This window comes from Nasonia vitripennis, chromosome 1 (genome assembly GCF_009193385.2).
Source record: "Nasonia vitripennis strain AsymCx chromosome 1, Nvit_psr_1.1, whole genome shotgun sequence".
In the NCBI taxonomy this organism is placed as follows: domain Eukaryota; kingdom Metazoa; phylum Arthropoda; class Insecta; order Hymenoptera; family Pteromalidae; genus Nasonia; species Nasonia vitripennis.
This window is the reverse complement of record NC_045757.1, coordinates 29,707,607-29,722,801: the sequence shown is the minus strand read 5'-3', so window position 1 is coordinate 29,722,801 and position 15,195 is coordinate 29,707,607. Positions and strand designations below refer to the sequence as shown.

Sequence of the window (15,195 nt, the reverse complement as noted above, 5' to 3'; positions counted from 1 at the left end):
CAGTTATTTTAGAGATCAAAGGAAACCGGGCGTTACCAAATGCGCTGGCATCGTAAACTGTCTTGTAGAAAGTCAGTGTGAGTATGAGGCAAAAAAAGAAAACTATAATATTTTTACAATTTCATGCTGCAGTAAATTTTTTCCAGCTGTTGACCTACTTTTTGACATGGTTCTTGCATTTGTCATAATGACTCTGTCAAAAAAGTGAACATAAACGTTTTTATAATCTCTGTTTGAAAATTCTAATTAAAAAGTATGCTTCGCTAATTTAATTCATAATAATTCTTTTTACACTGTATACTTATCAAATCCAATCCAACCCGCACCGCAATAAAATCATTCTATTAAAGCCGCACAACCCAGCATTAAAATCCGACTAATAAAAATAACCCCAACTTCCTCTCATACCGCAGCATCAGCATCTCGCACTCGCGATAACAAGATTCTCATTACAGGCCTATCAATCTCCTCGCGTATTACGAGGCGGCAAATAATATCCGCGTGTGCGATCTCGTCCGCTGCAGCTACCGTCGTAATGAAGAAATCGGCCCCGTCTCATACGCGATTCGCACCTTTCCACGCCGGCGTATTACCGGCGTGCACACCGATTTTCTCGGGGGGATTTATGGCCCCGGAACGCCCGACAATATAAACACGAGTATTATACGAGTTCGACGCTCTCTTTTGCTTCTCAGCTTCTTGTCTCCTCTAAAACTGAAATTCTCGCCTGTGCTTCTTTTCTTTTCAGCCGTATCGGTGGGACGAAGATGAAGATGTGGGTATTTTTGTAGAGCATCTGCGTGGTCTTAGCGATGCTTTTTTGTGGGAGAATGAGCTGGAGTGATAGGGTGGTAGCTTTTATTTTTGTATTTAGAGCATCCGAGTTGCTGATGCAGACCGATGGTGGTATTCCTGACGTTGAGGAAATTTTTGATGATTGTTGCTAGGGTGTTTGTGAATGGGATTATATTTAGAGTTTTTTCATATGCTCTTATGTAAAAATCTAAACAAGCAGGTGAATGGTTTATTCTAAGAATGACGACGCAGTGCTTGCAAAAGACCGATTAAAAGGAAGCTAACAAGTGCCGATGACCTGGCAGCAGTTGTTTCTTATAAATAGACTTTTACCTAATGCAACTATATATAAGCTTATTAGTTCTGATTGTAAACTCATCTACGACTTCATACATTACGTCAGGTTGATTACGATGATAAAACAATTAAGCTTCGATGATAGAACCACCGTTCTAAAAATCTGTTGCTCATCGTTGATGTATATTGATTTCATTAGAACAGATTACACGTCACTTAAAATTTTTCAAATTCTAATCTAACTAAATGAACTTCCAATGCTTTGCCAATTACACGATAAGCACGTTAGTCATCAATATTTCTCTAGGGATAACTATAGTGATCATGAAGGTACTAGCTACTGTACTCCTCGCGTGCTTCGTGGTGGCCATCGACGGTAAGAATCAACAATTTTGATAATTTACGAATGACCATGTGTCAAGCAAGCTATTCTTTACTATATCAATGTGTTGCAGCCCAACCGCGAATCATCAACGGTTCCGAAGCCAGCATCAGCGTTTTTCCGTTCATGGCCTCTCTAAGAAGTTTTGGCGAACACTTCTGCGATGGCACGATTATCAGTAATCGTTGGATTTTAACTGCCGCTCGGTGCCTCATCCAACAGTAATTTCACACGAAATTCAATTATAATAAGAATACTGTGTGTGTGTGTGTGTGTGTGTGTGTCTATATATATATATATATATATATATATATATATATATATATATATATATATATATATATATATATATATATATATATATATATCGATTAATTTAAAAACTGTTATATATATATATATATATATATATATATATATATATATATATATATATATATATATATAACAGTTTTTAAATTAATCGAGTGAATTCGAAATATTACAGTCCCGTAGTTGAATGGATCGAAGTCTACGTTGGTAGCACCAGGTTATCCGCTGGCAACGAAGGTGAAATCTACAAACCCACGCGTATCGTTTATCACGCGAAGTACGACGAAGAGAAGGGAATCAATGACATCGGTCTTCTTTATTTGAACAAGGATATCGTTTTTACTGGCAAAAAGACTTTCATCCCTCTTTCCAGTCGCACCTACGAACCTGTCATCTCTGCGTACATCATTGGTTGGGGTTCTACTGAGGTATATAATTAAATACGAGATGATGTATATTGCAAGAGTCAAATGAAGATCCAAACTCGATTCGTGTGTATTATATATTCTTTTGATCGGATTTCAGCCAAAAGGCAATTCCAGCGATGATCTGCAAAGAATCGTTGTGCAAATCGTCCACCAAAAAACGTGCAAGCTCGCTTGGAAGGACAACCCCATCACTGACTCCCAGATCTGTATTATGAGCAGACCAGGAACCGGCACTTGTTACGTAAGTTTAATGAAACTTCGCGATATTGAACACAGTAGAACCTTGATTTTTACTGTATGTTTGTTAATTTTTCACAGGGTGATCTTGGCAGCCCTCTCATCGTCGAAGGTAAACAAGTTGGTATTGCTTCATACGCCCACTCCTATGCCACCGGAAAACCCGAAATCTTCACCAGAGTAGTGGCTCATCGTGATTGGATCGTGAACAAAACAGGAATCAAAAATTGGGCACCTTAATTTGGATTCGTAGTGTAACTTTTTCGACTCTTTCTATAAAAGACTTGTATTTGTATATCAGTTGTAAATCAATTAGGCATTGCGTGTTGCAATGTTATCAATGTCTATGAACTAACACTATCAGATAAGATATGAAAAAATATAACTTCTATATCTTATACATTCTACATATACAAATAGTAAACATCTTAATTCAATATAAAATCACGATCAATCTTTCATAGAAGAAATCGCGCATACAAGTGTAATTTTTGCACTATCATCAAACTTATACACTCAGACTCGCTTCAACCTTCACCGAATTTCCCTCGCCGCTCACACTCCAGCTCCCACGCTCTCAAGTCAATAGGACAGTTCGTCCGCACGCGTAATTTATAAGCTCGCTCTCTCGTGTATTCATAAAGCGGAGGTGCGCGGAGAGCGAGCGGCGGCGGCACTTTTTTTCGCTCGTGGAATGCGCCTACTTAGAAGCGGAGCGCGCGTTCTTCATCTCCGTCGCGTACGCAGCCCCGGGCGTATGACGAATTTATGAAAACGCGCGTTGTCGGCTGTACACACGCGACAAAAGCCCTTCTCTCTCGCGCGCGTCCTTGCAACGATGCCGAGGAGGACGCTGTGGGATGGCTGAAGGGGCAGAGGGCAAATTTTTAAAGTGGCTGAAATTCGTGGGATGTATTTTTTTAACGTGTTGTGCCTTGTGCAGTTAAGAATATTCGAGTAAATCGTGAACGATTAACGTATTCTTTTAACAGTATATATAAGTATACATGCCGTTTACAAGATAGTACAACATTCTCATTCAGATATTCAAATATACATCTATAAAGTCACTCAAGGAACATTATCCGGCGGAAAACATTCCGGGTTTTTACTCCTACCCGTTTTTGTGATTCATCGGTTAATGAGAAGACGAGAAAGCTCTCAAGACGATGAAAAAAGAGAAAGAAGCCGAACGCGCGATAAAGAAGTCGACGACCGTCACTCTCGGATCGATCGATGATGTTTATGCCTAATTGTACAAATGGACTTGGAATCGCTCGCCGAAATGTTGCTCGCGGTTAAATACCGCGCGCTCGTTTATTCCGACTCATTATACTTGCTAAGACGCGCAGATAAGACGGCGAATAAATTTTGCTCCCGCGAGAGCTGTTCTTTCTCAATACGAAGGATATTAGACAACTCCATAGTTCTGTGTATATTTCGACTATGAGTCTTTATTTATACCAATAAGAATTGATAAATTGCAAGATACACCGCGTATGATGATGCAATTCACCTGCCTGTATTATAAATAGCCATAATGACGCAGCCACATTGAATCGTACATAAGCTTGACATAATGAGTTTCATTGTGCTACGATCGCTGCAATCGTGTATGTAAATATGAATTTTCTGCGAATGAAATAAAGAGATTTTTCAAGGCTGCTCTGTGTTTATATAATTAATTCTTGGAATAAAGTACGCGTAACGTTAAAAAATAGCATTGAATATTGCGCCCATGCCACTTAAATTAAACAGTTCATACATTATTAATAAACGAAAGATAAGAAAACGCAATAATTTGCATCATTAGCCCTCATTTTCGCAATTGTCTTCGATCTACTGCACGTGCGCGTGCCGCGAGCAGTCAAGAAAATAATTTGCTTTCCATGCGTCGAGAGCCGCTGAAAATAGACTATGCACGAAACCCTTTTCAGATAAGTCGCGATTATAAAGCTAAGCTATACGAGCGAGTCGCGTCGCGTCGTCGGGACGAGTAAAGATTCGTATCTCGCCGCGCGCGGCAAAATGACCGCTCGCACTTTACACGGCAGCCTCTGCAGGATAATAAGGATATTTTGCATACATTATCAGCTAATCGAGGCAATATAAACCGCTCTGCACCAACACTTTAGTCCCGCTGTCGGTCGGTTAGCTACGAGCTTCGTGTGTGCACCTACTATTCATAGCTTCGGAATGTGGGAAAGGAACAAAGAGAAGCTTCTGGGTTGTGGAAGAAAGAAAGTGTAAAATATAATCATAACATCTGGGCTTTTCTAGAGTAAAACTTTTAAAGAGCTGCGAAAGCCAAAGCTACGATATTAATGCTTCGAAGTCAAGCTGAGAAAATTAAATCCGATTGCGCAATTTTCAGCTAATAATTGCGAACATGAAGGAAAATCGCTGTAAATATACCCGTTTCATCGTCGCGGCATCGAGAAAAGCGAATCCGGTTCTGCAAAAATGCAGAAACCTAAAGTCCAGCTGAGAAGACTCCCTAGATCATTAATTGATTTTTTATACTTGCATTTATTATTTCTCTACAGAATACCGAGAGAGTTTTGTTTTATAAAAATCCATTTTATTCACTTTACACACCGATGCTGGAAAAATAATTTACGGTTATTGCTCACGTCTCATCGCAAGCCGATTTCATCCTCTGCGCTGTCAATTTATTCACACGCGCGCACTTGTGCAAACATAATAAACAGCTGGAGACTAGTTGCGTAATGAAGTGATTACGAGCCGATGATTGGCGACGACGTCATAAATTTATCGAGCGTTATTCGATTCGATTCGCTGCGTCGACTGATTGACACCTTTACCTCAAATATACGGAAATTTATGATAATCTCGCGTTCGCGTATAATATTGGGTCAGTCGCAACCGCATCGCGTATACTCAAAAGAGAAGTACAGGATCGCGTCTCTCTGCTTTGACGATTCAGCGCACAGCTCTCTTTAAGCGAGTCGCACTTCCTAAAGTGCTTCGCCGAAGCGAATTTATCGTCGCACTTTTATGCACCGCTCGAATCCTCTTATACGCGTCATGCATTACACCCTCACTTTTACGACTGTAAATGCAACGCGTCCGGAAATCGCATAAGAGAGCGTTTATACTCTGAATTTTTAACCTTATAAATAAATATTGCGCGGGTCTCGTAAAACTTAACTCCCCGGCTAAATCATATTTCAGCGTTGAAAAAGGGGCAATTAATTATCAAATGCATCAAAAGTACGGACTCGTACGCGTATAAGTGCTCGTAATTGAATCCATAAAGCGGTGAGATCTCTTAACATACAGAAAATCATATAACCGAGAAAGCGCGCGCGCGCGAGAAAATTCATCTTCTCTCCGCTAAAAGCCCGTCGATCTCTTCTCACGAGATTATGCGCGAGTATGTGTCCACAGCCATTTAAAAAATAGCAAACGCACACCGCACTCGACCTTTTTAAGCGAAACCCATAAAATTCTGAAATCTAATCATCGCTATAGTTTCTGCCCCGCGCCGCGTGAGAAAAAGAAGCTAGTAGCAGCTACCGCGTTTTCTAAGCCTCGAGTGCGCCGCATCTCCCTATACACTCGCGCGTAGTGCGAGCATACATAGAAAATGGCTCTCCTCTGGTGTAGCCACTTGAGGCCTTAAGTCGAGAGAATTTTAAGAGCCTCGTCGTATACTCACACATATAGGCATTTGGAACGACGCAAGTTGGAAAAAAGAGATGATAATGCAATAGGGAGCTCTATTATAGAGCACAAGGGCGGGCTTTGTGCGAGTGCGTCTGTCACTTTATATGGTTTTTCAACATTCCTTCGGGCTAATGAAGCTGTATCGGCGAATGCGCCGTTTTACGACACCTCAGGCCAGTCGAACTGTCGGTCGCGCGAGAAATTATGCGAGAATTTTCCTTCTGCTCTTTTCGTCGTCTTACTGCTGACGCGCTTGAGATACTTCAATTAGCTCTGATGGCTTGGAGGGTTTATGGCGAAACTCCCGGTGTCGAGAGAGGGGATTTCACTTTTTTTCCTCTTGGTCGAGTGCGTGGACAAATTTTTATGGCTTGGGAAAGGCTATTTTTCAAATTTCACATTTTCATAGAAGTATACATTCGATGTCCTGTATAATCGTTTAGTTTATTTCTTCACTCGCGTATCCGGTAAAAACTCAGGCTTTAAAAACCAATCGATCACATCCTCCATATACTCGGTTTTCAATCAAGCTTGTATAAACGCAAAAACTTAAACACAGCCTTATACCCCCACGGGTTGAAAAACGTCGAGTCAAGAAGACATCTTTCTCTCTCTCGCGCGCAAATGAGTATATTTAATCAGACATTTATTAGACGTAATGAGAAAGCCAAGTCAGCTATAATCGACGGGTAATTTTCAGTTGTTATATATCGCGTACGCAGTGTAAAAATCGATTCTCCGGCCTTTCAATTACGGGCTATTACGCACGCGCGCTCGCTCTTGATACTCGCGCGATTTTTTACTTCGGAACTTTTCGTCGTCGCTGCAGCTGGGATATGAGAAAAAAGGAGAGAAAAAGAGGAAGGATATTCAGCGGCGCTGTGTTTTAACCAAACAAAAATTTAGCCGCGCGCGTATCTTTATTCTTTACGACAGCCTTGTGCAAACTCGTATCCGAGGCAAAAAGAGAGAATTTTTCGCGACAAATTTTCGTGAGTGTCTCCGTATGGCTGGTTTCACGGTTATGATGATGTTTCTGGGAAGCCGCGAGTGAGTGGGGGCAATTTATTGAAGGAAATGCGATTTAAATAAAGCTGCTCTCCGAAGGAGGACGCGAGTAAATTGGGCGGCGGATTATCAAGGAAAAGCTTGCGTTAAAACGTCGTGATAATAATGTACGTATGCCAACATTTGATAAAAAAAAATGAACGGTTAATGCAGGCTCTTTAAGCCGCAATTGCGTATCAGTTTAGCCAAGTTCGCTTTGTGAATTTTAAAAATGAAAACAGTTTGTTTACCGCATCAGCTTTTACTCTCTCGCTATTTGCCACATTGTTTCAATGTCTGTACACACTTACTAAGAACGTACTGTACCTTCGCAAAGTGCGCGATATAAGCCTGCGCGGCATTTAAATCAGCCATTAGATACAGTGTAAAAAGAACTTTCCCTCGCATCCCTACATGCTACCTTAAAATTTTAAATACGCTTTCAGCGAGTACATTAGCTGAGATCGCGCGCAACTCGAGGACAAACAGATGTTTCGACGAAGAAAAATAGAGAAAAACCGCCAGCAGAAATAAACAAGCCGTGGCTTCTTTTATTTCTGTCCACTCCAGCTCGTTCTGACGGAGACGAGGATCTCGAGAAGTTGCTGGCGTGAATATGACAACCCGAATCGCTCTGCTCGAGTGTCTGAATCGCAAGCACAATAATCGCGACGGCGCTCGAGAGGGTTGTTGCGAAGGAGATACGTGTCTTTTTTGGCTTTTGAGGACAAAATAGTGGCTGGTATGCGTGTTTGTTTAATACTGGAGCGCAGATTCGACAAAGGATAATATTGTTTCTCGACGTTATCTGTGTTTTTTTATTTGACTTGTTATTTCTGTATAGCTATATTTTCTGATATTTTTACAAAAACATCAACTATTAAAAATCCTATGTCTTTATCTTGGAATTCTCAGCAAGTATTAGAACGCTGTAGCCGTATAGCTATATAAAATACTGGAGAGACGACGAAAGTGGTAGCCCGACATCGGTGCGCGGTGGTCGCTCGATTTGTAAGTGGGGATAAGAGGCGGATAGCAGTAGCGGCTCCCGTACAAGGCGGGCCAAGCTGACTTCATTATAATGAGTGGCGTTTCGGATTATACGCGTTGAGCCCCAGAATTTTTTCTTCCTTGGAACATTAGGTGCAAGAGAGAGAGAGAGAGACAAATTGCTTCGATTTCGATGACCAACGCATTCTTTCGACCCGGAATTTTATCAGACTAATGCTGTTCCGTTTATAGTGAGACGGTGATTATACGCGTATATTTGTCTTTAATTCATATTTATCTCACATTCGTCTTTTACTCCTTTCTCCAGCAAGTCCTATTCAAGACAAAAATTTTATTATCTAAAACTTAATGCTATTTCTAAAAACCAAAAAGTATGAAAATTAATCCATTATACAGAACGCAATCCCATCCAATTACGTCATCCCCGCCTGTCATATCAATAAAAGTGCATGCCATGCCCTTATAAAGCCTCGCAACGTCTCATCCCGTCTGTATGTATATAACACTGCAGCAGCTCTCCCGCGAAAAAATAATTCTTTGTCGGCTCGTTTCCAACTATACACGCTCCAGGTTAGCATCAGCGCGAGATAAAGCTAGATAAAGCGCGCACGCGCGTACGCAGGTACATATACTTCCCGAACTCGACGCATATAATTAAGACCTATGTCGGACTCGCGGAGATTTCTCAGCGGTGCGTCGTCGTCGAAGCCGCAAGCGGTCACCGTTGAATCAATCACAGCTGGCTGCAGCGCAGGGAACGGACTAATCGCGCACGCGCACACACGACCTTGCATGTAAACGATCGCGCAGCTGATGGACTGCTTTTGAAATCGGTATGCGAATTTTTTCATTCGTAACTGACGTTTGTTATTATATCGTAATTATATTTCGTATTCGGTATTTCTAAACGTACACATCAGCGCACTGTTGAAGGCTGTTATATCTCGTGAGATTATGCGAATGATAAATTGCCGAGTTTCGCACGATACACTTTTTTCGATATCGCCGACGATAAAGAATCGGTTGTACCTCAGCCTCAGGATTATTACGCGAGTCGATCGTTAAACCGCTGTGTGCGACTTAAAGGCAATCAATCATACTTTTTTATTATACACTGCACAGGGTGTATAGATTTAAGCTAATTGATGAATCCCTTTAATAAGCTTTCGTTTACATTTCTCCGATTCTTCAGCCGATCTTCGGCGCATGTAATCAATAATCGATCCGGGCGAAAGGTCGATTTGTCTGTGCAATTTGTCTACCGCTCGCTGTGCGCGCGTAAAAACGATCCCACGATGTGTAAGAGCAGTTCGAAAAAAAGTATATCAGATTTTAATCACCGCGTATAGCCGCGCACTTTCGCTCAAATTACGCCGCATACCGAGCTCAGCAGGTCTTTAGCATTTCTAGCTACCGAAAAATGCCGGACTCAAGGGCTCCTTCTCTCTTATAAGGACACGCGCGTACGCACACACACATACAGACAAGCGCAGCGACTTGAGTCTTTTCAGTCCGTTAATTGCCGCCTCGGCGGCGACGGCGACTCATTTGCATAGACGTCGCGTCGCAAACTCGTTCGCGAGACCTGCGCGCGCCTTTCAATCTTAATGATTCCTCTCGGGGAAATTGTTGTTTATGGCACTGACAGCCGCTGCTCCGTGGCTTTATGCATATCGACCGTTCTTATCGCGCCTGAAAATCCATGGCGCCGCGCGTATGACAGAAAAAAATCACCTGTCCGTCGTTGCATTCGCGCCTTATTAGGAAATGCTTCTTAACTCGCGCTCTCCTTTCTATACACACACACACGAAAAATAACACGCCGAATATAAGCTTACATACCCGCAGAGTCGTTTTCCCTTAGAGAACAGCTCGAGATTCTCTTCATCGGGATGAGGCTCTCTTTTTTCTCCTTATCTCTCGTTTTCTCGCGCCTCCTCTCTCTAATTTGCATAAAGATTCTCTTGCTCGCCGCGCGTTCTAAACTGGCCAACATGTCGCGCGCATATTCGGCCCTGATTTCGAGCGAGATTACGCACGAGGGGATGTGCGCCGAGAGGAATCTATAATAATAATAGGCCGACGATTAGAACTGAAGAACTGAAGTGCCGTTGATAAGATGCGGCGGCTGAGAATCTGTTACGCCGTGAGATATTCCGTACGCGTGTATATAGTTTGGCGTGGAAAATGAAACGGATTGGATTGTAACACGGGCTTTTTGGATTTCATCAGGCTCGTTATATCGCGGACGGAAAAATAGTCGCGTGTCGAATAATAAAGTGACGTATTTATGGATCTTGCGAGAACGTTTACGAGACATAATTTTCCAGCGTTTTCAATAAACAACTCGACGGAAAAAGAACTGAAGTGATGTTAATATTTGACTAATTGGCCACACATAATGTCGCCGTTTTCCCAGCGCCTCGCGCGGCTACCGGAATACGCGAAAGCCGTCATATAAAGCTCAGCTCGCGCCACCATAAAGTTTTAATCATTCTATATATATATATATATATATATATATATATATCTGAACACGGAGTTTTAATAATGCCATAAATTAATTCATAAAAACCATAAAAGTAGATTAATGAGCCTGCGGGAAAAATCTTCTGAGGGCGGTAGGATCAAAAGCCCGCCGAATCGTGCAAAACTCCGCTCGCGCCATTACGCAAACGCCGTATAAATAACCCTGACGCGGAATCATTTGCATCCGTCGTTAGACAAACGTTTATTAAAATCTCTCAGCGTATCGTGTTTTTCTCGGAAAAGCTGAGCACGTTATACGACGAGAAGACCTACACGACGGATCGTTTCCCGTCTCGAATTCATTTTTGAACGGCGATTCTCCGGAAAGGAAGAAGCTGCTATCTCGAAACAAGATGATCGTCGCGATGACTAATAAAGAGGTCATATCCAAGCTGGCTCTTGCGGACAGATAGCAGTTTGTACGTATACCGTATAGTCACATCGGCGATTTAACAGGCTTGTAATTGTTTTGCACTCGCCGAGCAAGATTCTGCATTCTTGTCGAACAGGACTATACATACTTGCTCCGCTAGGATGTACGCAAGCCGCGTTCGTGTATAGTGGAAACATCGATAAAGGTGTAAGAAAATTTTCTACCGGCCGCGAGAGGATGCAAACACGCCGAAGGTGCGAGTAGGTATAAGCTTCGGTGTGGGTAACGAGCTTCGGGTAGCGCCGATTGAGGGGATCGATAAATTCGGACACGAAACAGCGAGAGGAATCATCAATTATACGGACGAGGAGTGGAGTGACATCAGCCATTTTTTTTTCGTTTACTTATGCCGTTTGCTATATCGATGCGATGACTAATACGCGGTATTGAGTATTATCCGCAAGTTAGAATTAATATAAGCGCCGTCATATTTTTTTTCTCGCGAGAAGTGAAATAAAATGTCATCGCGATCCGAGGAATAATAATAATCCTCAATGCTTCCTCACACCCACGAGGATTGCGCAAACCGATCTCGAAGCGGAATACAACGGATTAGTCATGCGTCTTTACTTAGAATCCAGTCAATGCCGAAACTTTCTCTATAACGCCGCGCTGCAGTGTATTTCTACACAAAGAAAACTAGTTTATTGCTAAAGTTAAATCCCAACAAACAGCCAATTTTTTCTCTCTCCTTCCCTCTAAATACACTGTTATAAACATCGCACAGACTCATTATAACACACTCGCTGAAAAATGTGCGAGGGCAATAAAATCTTTACAATCGCGCGGCACAATAGACAACATCTCTCGCGCGTCTCGGTACGGCATTATAACGCTTACATAATAATATACTAAACAGCTTGTTAGTCCTAATTAGTCATAAATCAGCGATGCGCCGGATTAACGGGTGCACCTCGCTCGGAATCACCATCAATATTCACCTCGCGCGCGCATATGCATCTCTCGTGTAACAATGCCCTATATATATATATACACCCGCGTATTCTGTGTCTGATTTATGCCGCAGGCGCATGCGCTCGACGCAGCTGCATCGTCGGCTTCTTCATTCGTTGTTATATTCCAAATGATTGAAAAATAATTGCTTCGCTTTCGACGAACGAGATCGTAATTTTTTTTTCTCAATCGGCGCAGCTCACCGATATCTGTGTATAATCAAAGGCGCGCAGCTCTCTGCACGGTAGCGGATTTACTTTGTGGATGTCATATTCGATAATTGAATTGAATTTTTTTCCGCGCGCGCTATTTTTAAACGTATACTGCGCAGTGAATTTGGAGAGTGGCGAGCGGGGAAAACGGCCGATGGCACACGGCGCGATATTCGAATTACCATAAATAACAGGGGTAATCTCATCTCCACACCCGCGGACCCGCATCCAAATAAAAGCCGATGTTTAGGATTGTAATTTCGAGCTAATTAAGGCTTCAAAAATAATATATAATGCATGCACGCCGATATATAGGCAGATATAAGCCTTCGATGCGTATGCAAGCGAAGAAACCTTAATAAAACGAGACGTTCGTCGGCGTCACGCGATATATATTCGGGGAGAAATTTCGCGAAGGCGCCTAATTGTCATTCGATAATGAGGGAGGATCATCCTCCAGGTGATCCATTTCGCGGCACTCCGGATAATATGCAAATGCGAATCGGGACCGGCGTATACATATACCCGAGTTGTAGGCCAGCAAGGATAGTCGCGCCGAAAAACGAGTTATAAAATTTTTTTATTCTTATCTCTCGCGCGTAAATATGCGCAAATATAAGTTTCCAAACTTGGCGACGTCGTCGAGCCACGCAAAATATAATCGAGTTTTAATTCCGAGTGAATAATGCATTTAAATAAGTAATTTCGTCGTCGTTTTCAAACAATATATTATTAACCCACAGCAATACGATAAACAACCTCGTATACCCTCTCCCGGTGTAATTAACTTTTGTTCGCGAGTCAGTAGGTAAGGTCGTATGTCCAAACCGCAAATTCCCGTGGCATTCCAGCATCGAGGCCCATAAAGCAACTTATAACTCTCAGAGAGCCGCTCATTTTTCCGGCGCAACGACACTCCGCGCAAAAACGAGTCGTCGACGAAAAAAAGAAAAGAAAAGCAGAGCTTTATCACCGGCCATTTTCATTAAAGCCAGAGCACGCGCAGATGTGTCGTCCGCCGCGCGCGAGAGAGAGAGAGAGAGAAGAATATTGGCAATACCTCGTCCCCCGTAAAGAGGAATGATCTTCAATCTATATGTAAGTGAGGCAGCCTCGGGCCTCAAAGTGCAGGTCGTCGCGAGCGTTGGAGATAAGATCTCTCTCTTCTTGGCCGACGAAGGAGATCATCAGTAGCCACGGGAGCCGAGGCATAGATCATATTAATGGCGGCGGCGGCAGTGTGTAGCGGCAGAAAAGTCGGGCGAACGACGGCTTGGAATGCCCTGTATGTGTGTGTGTATGTGTTGAAAACAGGGGACATTAATACGCGTGAATTTTTCGTTAATCCCGCGAGAGACCGCAGAAGGAATTATAACGATGATTTATACCGATCAGAGGGAAAAAGTTCGATTTTTAGTTCAGATTACGCGCTGAGGAAGATATCAAGTCGGCGTGGCGCTACTGGATGTTTACCGGTTTTTACGCGTTGTGTAAGCGAAGAGATCGCCGCGGAACTATCTACTGGGTTGCTGATTAAATTCGTACGTCTAAGTGAATACGAGCTTTCAAATGAAATTAAAGGTATTACTCGGATACGTCGCGTCTTCTCGCGGGGAAGATTTATAGTCACGAGTGTACAGCGTTATCCTTACGCGGTTGTGATTTATCCTTAATTACCATCATTATAAAAGATTTACATCTAAATCGCATGGTGTATTCGCTGTTAAAAATCCCCAGCTGCATTCAATTATTCAGAAAAATATAATCGATTGTATCATTGTGCTACACACGGCTGTATACAGCTGCTAGTAATTAACTCTACGGATACGAATAAAGAGAGCAAGTGGAGAGTCATAGATATACACAACGCCGCGTAGCATCGTCACAAAGAAAAGAGTAGCGAGACGAGGCGCAACTAGTCCGATAAAGATCGATCGCCACCCGTACAGATAGATCATCGACGCGTTTACGCGGGGCGTATCTACCACAGCCATACATCCTATCGATATATATATATATATATATATATATATATATATATATATATATATTTTTTTTTTCCTCGCCGCGGGCCAAAGAATCATCGCAGCGCGCGCACGGCCTTGTGGAGCAAATGCGGCGATTTTCCCGCCTCGGAATGTAATATATCGATCATCCTCTTGTCAAATTATATGTATACGTGTATACGCGCGGAGGATAGAGATGGAACGGCCGAGATAAGGAGACACATTACGCCCGATAAGGGAAATTATTTTGATTCGACGCGGGTCTTTGATTGATGCGTTTCTGGAATGCGAGCTGGACCGAAATACTCGCTTTGAATTTAATAAAAGCGAAAAAGGGAGGGATATGCGGGACGTGTTGCGGCCTTTTTTTAGAACGTTTCATCAAGGATTTAATTGAATATGCGACTTGCTGATAGAAAGTCGCCGAGACGTGCTATAGCATCTATTTACAGTTTTTAGCGCGTATAAGCAATAAAAATTGATGTTTCGTATAAATATGACGAAAGCATTGGCTGGTTTGCTTATATGCCATTTGTAGCATATAAAACTACGGCTTTTATACAGGATCATCGTCGATGAGATACGTTACAACGATCAATTTGCATAAACTTGGTCGTCGTTGTCTTGGGACTTTTCTGTGATGGACGGCGCTTTCGAGCGCGAAAGTTATAATGTTGAATTCCTTGAAGAAAAAGATTGGCTCTGTGTTGGAGTTATCGATGTATACCCATTTGTTTCGGGACGAATTCGAAATTTAAAATCGGATCATCGAGCATATCGAATTGACGGGTGAAACCGAGCCCGAAATCATTAACAATGAAAAATCATTACGCGGTGTCACGACGAGGTAGTCCGGTATATT

The 15,195-nt window shown here is 42.4% G+C and overlaps 2 protein-coding genes across 3 annotated transcripts in view; one reads left to right on the top strand and one right to left on the bottom strand.

The window, feature by feature from the left end:
* The window catches only part of LOC100678116 (agrin), a 341,408-nt gene that overhangs the window by 306,483 nt on the left and 19,730 nt on the right, over positions 1 to 15,195 (bottom strand). The window lies entirely within an intron of this gene.
* Positions 269 to 2,797, top strand: LOC116415866 (chymotrypsin-2-like). Its single transcript, XM_031921408.1, has 5 exons — positions 269 to 1,468; positions 1,548 to 1,695; positions 1,962 to 2,214; positions 2,312 to 2,455; positions 2,533 to 2,797. The coding sequence occupies exons 1-5, from the start codon at positions 1,339 to 1,341 to the stop codon at positions 2,689 to 2,691; spliced, it is 834 nt and encodes a 277-aa protein (XP_031777268.1). The 5' UTR covers positions 269 to 1,338; the 3' UTR covers positions 2,692 to 2,797.

Bases quoted from the DNA above. Each gene is read 5' to 3' on its own strand.
- LOC116415866 (XM_031921408.1), top strand. From the start codon at position 1,339: ATGAACTTCCAATGCTTTGCCAATTACACGATAAGCACGTTAGTCATC. The intron at 1,696-1,961 runs GTAATTTCACAC...GAAATATTACAG, and splicing joins GCTCGGTGCCTCATCCAACA to TCCCGTAGTTGAATGGATCG. The intron at 2,456-2,532 runs GTAAGTTTAATG...AATTTTTCACAG, and splicing joins CAGGAACCGGCACTTGTTAC to GGTGATCTTGGCAGCCCTCT.